General features: G+C 38.2%; 1 protein-coding gene across 8 annotated transcripts in view; it reads right to left on the bottom strand.

Annotated features, from left to right (window-relative positions):
- The window catches only part of ANKRD44 (ankyrin repeat domain 44), a 313,931-nt gene that overhangs the window by 157,221 nt on the left and 142,715 nt on the right, over positions 1-13,995 (bottom strand). For all 8 annotated transcript variants that reach the window (XM_029934164.1, XM_029934167.1, XM_029934169.1 and 5 more), the window contains one exon: positions 4,442-4,520. In XM_029934164.1, coding sequence (XP_029790024.1) covers positions 4,442-4,520 — 79 coding nt within the window. The remainder of the gene's footprint in view (positions 1-4,441; positions 4,521-13,995) is intronic.

The raw sequence follows: 13,995 nt of genomic DNA, 5'->3' as shown, positions 1-13,995 counted from the left end.
TTGTCTAGAATAGATAATTAGAAATTGACTTTCTGTGTCATGGGTCATGCACACTTTCAGTTTTAATCCTTAGTCTCCCCCGCCCAAAGAGTGCTAATGTATGAGACTGCTTCTTCCCCACATCCTCATCAATACTTGATGTTATCAGCCAGTTAAAATACTGCAAATCTGATAGGAAGGAAACGGCATCCCATGATTCTGTTTTCCTGTTTAATAGTGAGGTTGGGCATTTTCTAATATGTTTGTTTACTGGACATTTGCAATTTATTCTCTGAGAACTGCGTGTTCATATTCTTTGCCTATTTCCTCTACTTTTCTATTACTGTTTTTTTATTATTTATATTTATACATTTACATTATATTGTTATTACTATTTTTATTTATAAATCCTGAAAACTTTCAGTTTTATGTAGCGTTCAATGTGGCTTTTCAGATTAACATTCTTTCAAGGAGAAAAATGACCCTGAGCTTGCTGGTATCAGAAAACAACCCATACCCAGCATGTAACAACCAGCCAATGCCAGTATTGTTTCGTTGCAGCTTTGGAATCACTTGAAGAATTGAAAAATAATTAGAAATCTAGGAAGTAGCTTCCTTCAGTTTCTATCCCTGCACTCATCCTCCTCCAGAAGGTTAAACGGGCAGCTGCCAGGAAAATCTCCTCTCCCTGAACAACACAATTCTTATGACAAAAGCAGAGTTCTCTGAATGGGGACCAAGCAGTATTTCATCAGTGTCATCCCCTGCCACCAGCTTCCTCATCCTCTTCCGCGGAACACGTCCAAGAGTCTTGTTTACATGTCAGAGGGAGACTCACATGGTTTTGAGTTGAATATTTATAACTGATTTTTCTAAAGGAAGCTTCATGTTATTTACCTGCCTGTCAGGCACCATTGTGCGTTGAAGGACACAGAGTATGCATGTCTAATGATTTAAAGGCAAATGCTTTTTACCCAAGGACATTTTCAACCTTAAACATAAAAAAAAAAAAGGCTAGGTTATACTGATTCTTCAGAAACAAAGACCCAACTAAAAGTTGTCAGGCATAAACTCTAATTATAAATTAAGTATATTTTCATCTTATCCCTATTACAGCTTGCTTTTTTTATATGTATATTGAGATCAAGAGGAAAGGAAACTAAGTTTCTTTCCCAGAGGTAATATTCCTGTTCTTTCAGCTCTGTCATCTAGGAAGAAGTAAAACAAAGGAAAAAGGTAAGATTAAGTGACTGAAAACCTTAAAGGTCCAGTGAGGATAATTGATTCTTAAGCCTGGTTTATCCAAAGTTTGACTTTTAATTGTAGAAATAAATACATACGAAAGCAAGATCATATGAAATATGATTATAATGTAATGAGATCAGCTTGCGATTGATTCTGCTTTTAAACAAACAGACCAAATGTTATTACAGCCCAGGAGCACTGTCCTTCAAAGCAATAACCTTGGAAGAGTGTATGGTAATTCAGTGTATGTGGCAATTGTTTAAAACATTTTTCAGACTTCATTTGGACTTGCCATTAGAACTAGTTTACACACCCACCAGAAAATGGCTCATTACTTTGTAATCACACCACACTGAGGGTGCCAAAGTCAGCATTGCCTGGGTTAGTCAACCCTCTCTCACCAGACCAAAACAAAAACAAAACAAAAAAATCTAATCAACTCCAACCTCAAAGATGAATATTGAATATTTGTTATGCATAAAGGAATCAAAAGAATGACCCCCCCCTGCACTCATGGAAATTTGCATTGAGGGTGGTAATCACATTTTGACAAATCACAGGAAATAATTTTACAAGAATACTTGTTTGGTGACCTATGTCTAATAAATGTATCATTTTTTAGTTAGCAGTTGCACCTCACAAACATGCCCATGTTAGAAGGTGGGTACCTCCGGTTTTCTTCCTTCAGCCCAGGACTCGAGCCTGAGTTTGTACATCCTGAGTTTCCCTACAGGGTGCTGTAACAGTGCTCATTCTCCTGTGTGCTCTGCTTCCTGTAGCTCAACCCCAATCTCTTAACTCTTAGCCAATGATTGGCTTACACTGATCTCATTCATGCACCTCCAGCAAATGATTTAGCACGCTCTTCACCTTCTCTTTGCCTTAATCTTGACTAGGCTGGTTCCCAAACAGAAGCCAGAGAGGCGGGGGGGTGGAGGGGTGAGAGGATAAAGCCAGAATATGAACTGGCAGTTATAAGAAGAGGAAAGTTTAAGGCCTGAATTCCTCCCTTTTTACTCAGAGGCATTCAGGGTTCCATCTGCCTGGCTAATAGGAGATAATGTCAGTGGGAACTTAGTGGGCTGGGTTACACTGCGTTCTGTAAGTTAATACAACAATGGAGTACGCAGCTGTAATGGGCTATTCTGGCAAGGCCAGATCACTTGTCCAACATGGGAATCATTAGCACCTCATTCATTATTAAGCTGGAAAACAGTTTGGTTGGATTCCCTAAAGGGTCAGCTGCCAGATGTAAGCTCAGAAATGAAATCATCATGCTCTTACAGTGATATTTCTTTAGGAATTTAATACACAAATTGAATAAAGGACCTTTCAAGGAAATTAAAGCCATGAGTTTGTCTAAGTTTCCACAGTTGAGTAAAATTTCTAGAGAACTTTCCCAATGCTCTCCCATACCCTAAATCTTCCTAATTGGATATGAGGAGGAGGAAAAATTCCACTGCATGTGCCATCCAAAATTAGACCAGAGACCAAACAGGTGTGCAGATCAGGATCTATGGGAAATTTCTTCAGGCTCTCCTAGATGAGCCCCATGTAAGGGAAGTTGATGGGCTCCATCCCACGTGAAGGTGACATGAAACTAAGTTTCTCAGTCACCAGCCCACAGATGCCTGAGGAAAATAGATGGGTCAACTTCATGCTGCAGAATTAAAATCTCCCTTCAGATGTGGAAAAACAAACAAACAAAAAAACCAAAGTTGGGGGGGGTCTAAGAAAAAGTTTTGAATTTGCGCATTCACCAACTAAACATTTCCTCTGAGACAACTCTTAATACAACATTTGGTTGGTTGGGACCACTTAGCTGTCATACCGCAAAATTCTCTCTTTTACACCCCCACTGATTCTGCCTACAATTTTTCATGGACCAGGTTTCTACAGCTAGGGCACCCAGCCAGGTGTGTGCCGGCTCTCAGCCATGGTCTGTGCCAGCACCAAACAAAACGTGTTTGTCTGGAACGCAGCCCTGGGACATCTTTAACGCTGTCAGAAGGAAGGCTGTTCTTCAAAGCACGAGGAATGCCACACAAAATCTGACATAAGCTCCATGCAGTTGTCAGGAGCAGAAAGCACACGCACAGGTCTGAAGGCACAGAACACTTGTTTCCTGGGGAAAACCACCTCAAGAATAAGCAACACAACAAAAGTAAGGGCAATGTGAATCTCCCTTGTGTATCACAGCACAATGCTTGTTTGTGTTTTACACAGTGTTCCCCAGGTCTGCTCCAATACATGCATTAGCTCCTAAGGAATTCTGTTTCCCTTTACGACTGCGAACAAAGGCAAAACCTTAATGTAGGCCTTCTGCATAATCCGTGGGCAGAGGTATTTCCTCCAGATTTTAATCTCCCCAAACAAAAAGGAGGAGGGAAAAAGCCAGCCCATCTGCAATCCACAACGAGACACGTGCATGCGCTCGGATTCATTCTAGGGGTTTGTCTAGCAAATACTCAAGAGAGAAAGCACATATTGGTTTTGGAAACCTGTTTGGTGAGACATACCAAGCATACAAGTTTCCTAAAATAAAAGCATTGGCATTTCTAGATCCAAGGAGATCTTTAAGATACATAAAATATAAAATATAAAGAGAATAGCCAAAACCCACATTTGCCATATTTGCTTCCAATTTTTTTTAATAAAACATTTCACAGAGTTGTAGTCTCTTCTTTACCCTTTCCAGAAAATATCTCTCACTTACCAGCCTCCTCAGAGGTAACCACTATCTGAAAATTGATATATTTCCTTTCCTTCTATTTTTTTACTACATAGTCATAGTCACATGTCCATAAACAAAACATAGTTTTGTTTTGTCACACGATTTAAATGTATGTAAATACACACATTCATTTGTGGGTTTTGTGCAGGTTTTGAGGAATCAGTTTTGTTTATTTTTTTAATGATAAAAAATAAAAAGATATCCAAATCTACTGAATTCATCTGTAATACTGAGGGTGATTAGTCAAATCAGACTTTCAAAGCAATATAAATGTTTTACTGGATATGCCATTTTTCATATAAGAACAACTTCTTGAGGTTTTGTTTTGTTTTGTTTTGTTTGTCTGCTGATAAATCATGGATCAAGTAAACTTCCATGAGCACAACCAAGAAATTCTGTTTGGGTTCATTGTCGTAGTCAATCTAGTGAGTTGGTCATTTAAATTTTATCTGCAATTGACTTTTTAGTACATCTCGTATTTACCTGACAGAATCAGGAGTTCAATGATCTCTGCATCTCCCAGAAACGCAGCCACATGAAGCGGGGTTCGCTTCTCGGAGTCCTGAAACAATGGTAAAGATAAACAAGTCAGTGGAGGGTGGAGATGCTTTTTGTAGACCTAGTCAGACACATCACTCACTCTGAGGTTAACATTTGTGGGAGAGAATGAAGGCCAAAACCTACTCAGGTGAGTCCTGGTTACACATTTCTCCCCACGTCTCCCGCAGTCACATGTACAAAAGAGCCCGTTCTGGGTCTATGTGTTGCATTTGTGTCCCTGCTCCTTTTATTGGAGCCCAGCTCAGGTCAGGGATGAACTATTGTGCAATGGATGATGAAATTTCATTTATTTTCAGACCTTCGTGATGGTAAAAGAGAAAAAATTCAAACTTTTTTATGTACTGTAATAGTTTTCAGAGTGTGCAATGATTTCTTTCTAAGCGAACATAGTGGAATTGTTCACAAGGAGATTAAATATAAGTACGGTCACTTTCTCCTTTCTATATATCTATTAGCTGTTTTTTGGTTTGCTGCCCATTCAGGTAACATGTATTGAATGCCTACTGTGTTCCAGGAACCAGATTTTAGGTTCAGTCCCTGCCCTCATGAAATTTACATTCAAACGGGGGGCTGCCAATAATCATGGAAACCAGTCACATGATATCACTTCAGACGGTGATAAACGCTATAACAAAACAAACAGGATAATGGGATCCAGTGGCTATGGGAGATGGGAACAAGATTCCTCAGAATGGTGGAATAAGGCCTTTCTGAGAATATTGACATTGAAGCTGAGAGTGGAGGTAAATATCACTCTCTCTGTTTTACAGAAGAGAAAACTGTGGCTCAAATAAATTAAGACATTTCCTCCAGACCCCACAGGTATATAGCAGAGCCAAGATTGGACTTTTGCCTGTCAGACTGCATTCTGAGCCTGTGGCAAAGCATTTAACATATTGTGTTGTTAAGATGATAAAATGCAAGGGGGAAAATATTGCTTCTCCATCTGTAAACTGGAGAATCTGATGATAGAATTCAAGACAATGTAACTAAATAAAGCCCTAGGCAGGCAAGAAGCTTGGCCCATGCATACCATGAGTTCCAGGCAAAGCTGTATTGTCATGTGCACAGATGATTGAGTGATACCTTCCCTCCAAGACCAAGAACTTCACAAGGTAAAGAAGTACAGTCCCTTTTATCCCCACAGTAGCGGCCAACTAGATGCTCAGCGTAAATTGGCCAAACTGAACCGGTCTATATGCGTTGCCTCTTCTACAAACTTCCGTTGATGGCTCCATGACAGTAATCAAAGCTTGTATGCTATGCATTTGAGGCTTCCCCTAAAGTAGCATGCATTATAGTTTCAAGATTTGTGAAGTTGCTGTTGATTTTAATCATACTTCCTATTATCACTTTATGATACAACCTATCCAACCACCCTTGGATTCACCCAAGGACATGATTCTGTTTTCCTACAGTTCAGGCCCTCTGCTCTTTCTCAGTCTCTTTCAGACTACTACTTTTAGGCATGTTGTGACTCACTAATATCCAAAACAGATGGCATGCAGGGGACATGACAAGAACTGATCTTCAAACCAGTCTATTTGTTAGGAGGTCTGGGAAATAGGTTTTATGAAGGGTTGCACTAACTCTTCAGGGGTCTGAATTAGCTGGGAATTTATATTTCCTATGTATGTTGCAGGCAATTATTACTGGTAAGTGGAAATAGGACAGTCATGTAACTATTCCATATAAAGTAAAGGTATGCTGTAGAAAATTCAGAAAGCTATACAACCATGGTTAGCCATCTTATAGTTCTATCACCCTTTCCATGAAAATAGAGATTCAGTATTTGAAAACCTCAAAAATATTTCAAGTATATTAATCTGTGCAAAGAGCTACACAAAGAACTGTGACTAGACTTTCACAAGTATTTTCTGCTTCTTTTTCTATTGTTATTTCTACAAGCACTTTCCATCTTAGCCTCATCTTCTCATGGAATCCCTGCTATGTCTATAAAACATTTTTCTTGAGTCCTGTGACAAAAGTTACATAATTATATGTTCTTCTGTGAAATGAACTGGTTCCAGGGTTTGGTTCAATAAATTAAACCTTACCTAAGTGACTTAAACAAGGACTAACCCAGCATCAAGTATGACTTCATTTGACCTGAAGCAAAGTCAATGCTCTGTGTGAGAGCTTGGCCTCAAATTAAAAAATCAAGAAAACCTCAATATCTAAAACCACTTGGCCTGTCATTATAAGACTGGCTTTGTTGGTCCCCTGGCCCATTTTATGACATGGCTTGTTCAAACTCAAGTTTTTATAATATAAAATGGGTGTGTTACATGAGATCATATTGTAAAAATTCTTAATTGTAAATACCAGTGTTCCTGTTGAAATGTATTTAAAGGTTTCTTGTAGCTTCCAGAACAACTATACAAATTGATACATTCATGCCATAGACAAGTAACTGCAAAGAAGACCTGTATTCAGGCAGCAGGTCTTTGGTTCTCTCAAGCATCAGAACTAGATAAAAAAATTTCATGTGCTATTAAGACCTTAACTAAAATAACAAGGCATGTCCACTATTGACCAAGGGTCACCAACACCAGCTCTATGGTCAGGAATCCGAATGATATATCGGGTCATGAGCTGAGAGGTAAATAAGAGAGCCACAGTACTTACCAAACTCAATCAGGTAAAATCAGCTTGGAGGCTGCAGTTCATCCTAAGTAAAAGGCCACTCTACTTTGCTACAAGCTAGACAAACGGACAAGGAAATGTAATGGGAGAAGAAGGAAGGAAAAGGGTCTGGGGAAAGCGTATACTAGCAATAATGCTAGAAAAACATGTTCTAGGCCAATGATACTCCTAGAGTATCTAGAAGAAGAAACAAAACCTAATTACAGAGTGCTTTAAGGTTTTTTTTAATGCCTTTTAATCTATTTGACTACTTGAATCTCGTAACATCGCTATCAGGGGAGATGCACCTTTCAGAATCATATTGTTAAGTCTTACTATCATCATTTGAAAGATACGATGTTTTAGACTGAAAAGCTAGGGAAACTGAGCATTTTGTATGACTTACCCAACACTCAGGGATGGGTGGTGAAGTGAAGAATTAGAACTGACCCTCACATAGAAAGAAGCCCTGGCAGTGGTCTTGAAGGAAGATTCTTAAAATAAATTGATGTTGAAAAAAGGCCAAACACTCTCATAAGTAGATGGAAAAGCAATGCCTTGGCCTAGATTCTTGGTGGGGGAATAAAAGTGTCTCCACTGAGCATTCCCACAATCTGCCCTGATGTGGTTTGGGGTTTTGAATTCACAACACCTGCATATTCCAGGAACTTTCAAGCTGAAAAGCAGGCATAAAGCTGGTTCTAGGCTAAGGACATCCTTAGGGTGTCAAGAAGAAGAAACAGACCTATCTGGAGGGATGTGCCCTCAAAAGCAAAAACGGACACCCCCAGTTAAGCAACTACTGAAGATGAGCTCACAAGCCGAAGCCACAAGACCCAGGGAGAAGCAATGAAGTATAAGCAAGAATCAGCAGGCATAACACCCAGAAAGAACATGAGATAACAGAAGATTCAAATAGAGATAGGAATAATGTTTAAAATCATTTAAGATGTAAAAGGGGAAGAAGTGTGTAGGGAGAGTTTCAGAAAGTAGTATAAACACATGATGCTGCCCAATCATCTAAAGCTTTGGACTAAAGACAGATGAAAACAAGAAGAGTAAACAAGAAGGAAAGGAGAAGAAAAAATAAGGACAGTGACTTTGGGCCATTTTTCAGCCATATTTTCTAGACATAGACATTTAATTGAGAAGTTATTATTCCCTTGATATTGTGGTGAATGTTAAAAATGCAAATTAAAAATATCCAATCCTTGCTCTAAAGAAACTTACAATCCAACTACCAGTTTCCAAATCTCAGACATTAGAATAAAAATAACAAACAAGTGTCAATTGGTGATATTTGTGATGTTAAATGATTTGTGAAAATTACCATTACTGAATACTGCCCTGAAACCCACCCAATTCTGAACTGCCCTGGGCAGGAAATCTAAACTGACAAGAAAAAAAATCACTCTGAATTGGGAAATAAGCACATCTTGCCCAGGACTCCCTTAGACCCCATACTGGCTCCAGCTTACCTGGGAACTTTGGGAACCCAGGGTGAGACTTTAACTCTAGCCACAGAGACCAGACTATATCTTACAGGTCTGACTTAGAGATTGTTCTGTAGCAAAGTTAGAATCGAGGACCAGGTCAGGACCAGAGAGTAGCGTTCAGACATAGTGGCTGAGCTAAGTGTTCTGCTCCATTTGTGTTCACTGCCACTGGGTCCTTAAGTGGATGTTTCATGATGACCAGGAGCTGACCATAAGCATGGTCATGGTGGGCTTTCCAACACTCATGAATACAAAAGGAGAAATAATTCAAATGCAAGCATTGTACATTCAACACACATTAGAAATGACTCATCGGTGACTCATCCTCACTGACAGCACAGAGCCCAATGTGGGGCTCCAACTCACAAACCGTGAGATCACAACCTGAGCCAAAGGTGGACACTTAACCGACTGAGCCACCCAGGTGCCTCACATCAGTGTAATTTTTAAAAGATTGTCCAAGTATCCAAAAAAAGACCTTTTCTCATCACCTAGTAACTCCAATTCCAAATAGCCCTTCGAAAAACAAATTCAGACCCATGAAAAGACAGTTTCTCCAGAAGGAAGGAAGGTAAACCCTTCCATCCTATGAATAGCCAGAGACACACACAGCCAGCTGGTGTCTGAGCTAAATTTGCAGTATGTCATGGAGAGATCAGCCAGAGGAAGTTTCTGTTGTCTGCTTACCAAAGAGGCAGATGAAAGAAAATAGGGAACTTGTGGTATGTACACATCAAGTGAGCTTGACATGGGCAGAGAAGCCCTTCTGGCAGCCCAACATACTGCATGGGCAGGCAGATGGAGGGGGCACCCCAAATCTCTGCTCTGAAGATTAAGAATTGTTTATTATGTGCTTTAGAAATTCTCAGCTAGAAGTGCATAATCTAATCTTCATTATAAGTATCTTTCATACACTAAAACAAATATCCCTCCCTACATATAAATATCTTATACACCAAGACAGGCAGAAGGAGCGATATTAAGAAGCCCTGTAAAGCCTTGCTGTCATGAAACACGGCAGTTAAGTTTTGACTGTCAGTTCAAACTCCCACGAATAGCAAAGAAGCAAGGAAATAACTGACAACTTAGGCCCAATAAGCTTAATATGATATTGGATTGAGATCACTAGAAGCAAGGAGATGTCTAAAAAAAACTCTGAACACAAAATAGTTACCTTGGAGATATTTCAAATCATGTGAAGAGAAGAACTGAAGACATGTGATAGGTTGACATCAAACAAGATGCAAAATGGGAAAGACAGGTCTTAAGGTGAGGAATTAAAGAAAATTTGTAAAGAATCAAAAAATGCAGAGAAATAAATGTCATGTTTCTTTTTTAAATGTTCACGTTTACTTTCAAGTTTTAACATCTCACAAATACAGTGAGGTGTAGAAAATAACAGATCTGTATGTTGCCACCAGCAAAATCAAACATGTTGACATTTTTTATATCTGCTTCAGAACTCTGTTTTAAAAAATAGCTTTAGGGGTAAAGTGCCAGGAGTATTGTGACTTGCAACAGTTTCAAAAATAACCTGAAGTGTGTGGCGGAGGGAGAGACAGAAAGAGAGAGAGAGGGGGTTGGGGGAGGAGACTGTTTTGAATTCTTCATTATTACAAATGGTACTGCAATGCCATTTCATCTTTGTACAATCCCTCTGTGCATATGGGTGAAAATTTTTCTAGAGCAGATTCCAAGAAAAAGAAGTGCTGGATCTCAGTATTTATACATTCTCAACTTTATTAGGTATTTTCAAATAGCTTTGAAAAGTAGTTTTACAACTTATACTCCCTAGCCATAAATTTGTTCCTTTCTCCAACATCCTTGCCAATATTTGATGTTATCGACCATACTACTTTTTGCCAATATGATGTGCCTGACACGCTATTTCATTGTTGCTTTGAATTACATTTCACTACATACAAGTGAAATTAAGATTCTTTTCATATTTTTTTTTTGGCTTCTTCAACTGCAGATTGCCTGTACATATCCTTTACCCACTTCTAAGTTCAGTTGTCAATCTTCCTCTTATGATGTGTAGAGTTTTCAATATATTGTCTAGTTTAACTTTCAATGGAAACTCAAGTTATGCCTTCACCTAGACCGAGCAGACATGGATCGGTGTCTACTCCAAGTTGCCGTTAAGAGAAAAATTTAGGTTAATATTCAGTATCCATCTATCCTATGGAGCTGGATTTTTCTTGGCTGGAACTTTCTGTATCTCCAGCAGCACCAAACACCTTCATTCAATCATCACTCTGTTGGTATTTTAACCCATCCATTTGAAGGCAACATAAGTGCATGAGAAACACCAGTACATTTTGTGATATCTAAACATGTTCAAATGACAAGTCCAAACCTCAAAATGATATCTAACTCTTAAAACAAAACAAGAATCATTCAAAAATCACTTCAAATGAAATAAGAGAAATAAGAATGTCAAAGATGTCCTGATTGTATCTGCCTTAGGTAACTAAATACTGGATAATTTTATTATACTAATTTTTTAAACTAAGATGCATATTAAATAAAAATTATATCAGAGATTATAAATTTTCTAATTTGATCCTTGAAACACTGTGGTAAGGTACATATTATCATTCCCATTTTACAGCGGAAGAGGCTGATTTTGAGATGACGAGCAATGTGGCCAGGGTCACACAGCTAGTAACAGCAGAACCAGGGTTCAGAACCAGATCTGATCCCATTGTTCATGCTCTTGTTGACTCTCTGAGTAGTTAACAAGCCTAGGTAAACAAAAGTTATCTTTCATTACAATTAACACTCTTGACCTAGTGCTCTAGACCTGAGGACAAAATTCTCATAAAGTGAAAAGTACAAGCAGGCAAGTAGAATAAAGTTAGAGAATTAACACTACCTGGCTTTTAATATCATAAAGCTACAGTACTCAAGACAATTGGGTTCTGGTGCAAAGACACATATATGACAACATGCAGGCTTTTCAGAAAAAGGGGAAAAGGTAATACAAGGGTGAAAGAATAGCCTTGTCAACAAACAGCATTGACACAATTAGATATTCATATGCAAATAAAATGAACTTTCATCTGAACCTTGAACCCTAGACAAAAATTAAACCAAGATGGATCACAGAACTAAATGTAAAATGTCAAATTATAAAATGTCTGAAGGAAACACAAGAGAAATCCCTTCTGACCTTGAGTTAGACACAAATTTCTTAGATATAACACCAAAGTGTAACCCAGAAAAGAACAAACTGAAAAACTGTACTCCATCAGCATTAATAACTTCTGCTCTTTGAAACACACTGTTAGGGGAATGCAAAGATAAGCCACAGACTGTAAGAAAATGTTTTTAAAGCATTGAATAAAAGATTTCTATCTAGACTATACAAAAACTCTCAAAATTCACTAACATGAAAGCAAACAATCCATTTTAAAACTAGAGACAATATTTGAACATATATATCACCAAGGAAAATATACAGAGAGCAAATGAGCATATGAAATAAAGCTCAATATCATTAATCATTAGGAAAATGTATATTAAAATCATATACTCATTAAATTGGCTAACATTAAAAGAAGTGGTGATACCAAATGTTGAGGATGTGGAGATGGATACACTGCTGGTAGGAATATAAAATGGTACAACCACTTGAGAAAACAACTTTTTTAAAAAGTCAAACCCAGATGTACTTTATGATCCAGGTTCTTAGGAATTTACCCTAGAGAAGGACCTGCACATAAATGTTCACAAGTTTTATGTGTAATAGCCAAAAACTGGAAACAATCCAAAATCTCCATCAACAGATGAATAAACTGTTATTTCCATATAATGGAACACTATATAGTAATTAAAAGGAATGAACTGTTGCTGTATGTCACAACATGGATGAATCAAAATAATTACATTGAGTGAAAGAGCTAGCAAAAATAAATAAAAGAGTACATACTGTATGAATTCATTTAACATAAAATTCTAGGGAATGCAAACCAATATACAGCAACACAAAGCAGACCAGTGACTGACTGAGGCGGGTGGAGGAGAGACTGGAAGGATGCGGGTTAAGGATCACCATGGGGAACAAGGAAACTTTTGAGGATGATAGACATGTTCATTATCTCGATTGTGGTAATGGTTTCATGGGTGTAAATGTGTCAAAACTTTGCAAATTGTACACTTAACGTATGTCTGGTACATCATATGCCAATTATATCTCAATAAAGCTGTTGTGAAAATACATGAGCCAGCAAATAAAACTTTCTGTTGCTTGTGTAACATAAAGAAGGGAATATTTATGAGTTAAAAAATACACCTAGGCAACAAGATAAATTCAGTTAATAAGAGAAAAGAAATACTAGAATCTAGTCAACCAACAACTCATTAATTTTAGAGGCAACTATTGTTATGTCCCACTCATGTATAGATGTAAAAGTGAAGCCCTTACAAAAGAATAGGGTGTTGGATTAAAGAGGCTTTACAAAGAGGCACAGGCAAGAGTTCTCTTCAAAATCCCTTGGAACATTTACATATCCTAAATGAAACCTTTGACAACTGTGTATTGAGTAAGGATGTAGAAAATAAATCCAGAAAATCAAGTACAAAGGGGAAGGTGGACGGTCTATGTCTAACCTGTGGGTACCCTGCAGCATGTCAGAAGATTGCCAAGGGACTTTTGGGATCTTCCCACAGTACCCGGAGACTCTCAAATGGCAGAAGCCCTTTTAGATTCACTTCTGCCTGGGAAAGTTGATGGAATGACAACTATTTGTTCTGTTGCTCTGATATCATTTGGGCAGGAACATTTCTTGACGGTGCAAACAGGATATGGAAAAGGATTCTAGTCCTCAAGTGCTACAGAATGGAAAACTGGCCAAGATACTTGTGCTTTGTTGCCAGTGAAACAGTCATATACATCCAGACACTGCAGAGACATCATCAGGAGCATCTGATAAAAACGAGAACAGGTCTTCAAAACACTACCTCCCCTCACTTCTTAAAAACTAATAAAGTTCTCAGATGTTCTGTGCCATATCCCAAGCATATTAAGGAGCAGTATCTTCTAATGCATTTGTTAAATAGTTTTTTACGAAGAAACCATAATTCTTGTACATGTGGGAATGTTTTACTGCTAAGGGTATTTAAGGAAACTCATAGATTGGAACTGTTCTCGGTTCCAATGAACTAACCAATGAGCTGATAAGTCTAGTTTCAGTTAGGGCCCCACCCCTGGCTCATTGTCTCTTTTAATTACTTCATTAACCAGCTTATTCAACAAAACATAGGTGCCTAATTGGAAAGGCACACAGCTAAGAAAATAACTTAATTGGAAAATTATCTCCTATTGATGAAAAAGTAAAGAGAAAGCAGTTG

Source organism: Suricata suricatta, chromosome 3 (genome assembly GCF_006229205.1).
Source record: "Suricata suricatta isolate VVHF042 chromosome 3, meerkat_22Aug2017_6uvM2_HiC, whole genome shotgun sequence".
Taxonomy (NCBI): domain Eukaryota; kingdom Metazoa; phylum Chordata; class Mammalia; order Carnivora; family Herpestidae; genus Suricata; species Suricata suricatta.
Note: the sequence above shows the minus strand (reverse complement) of the source record. Positions and strands in the feature narration are given on the sequence as shown.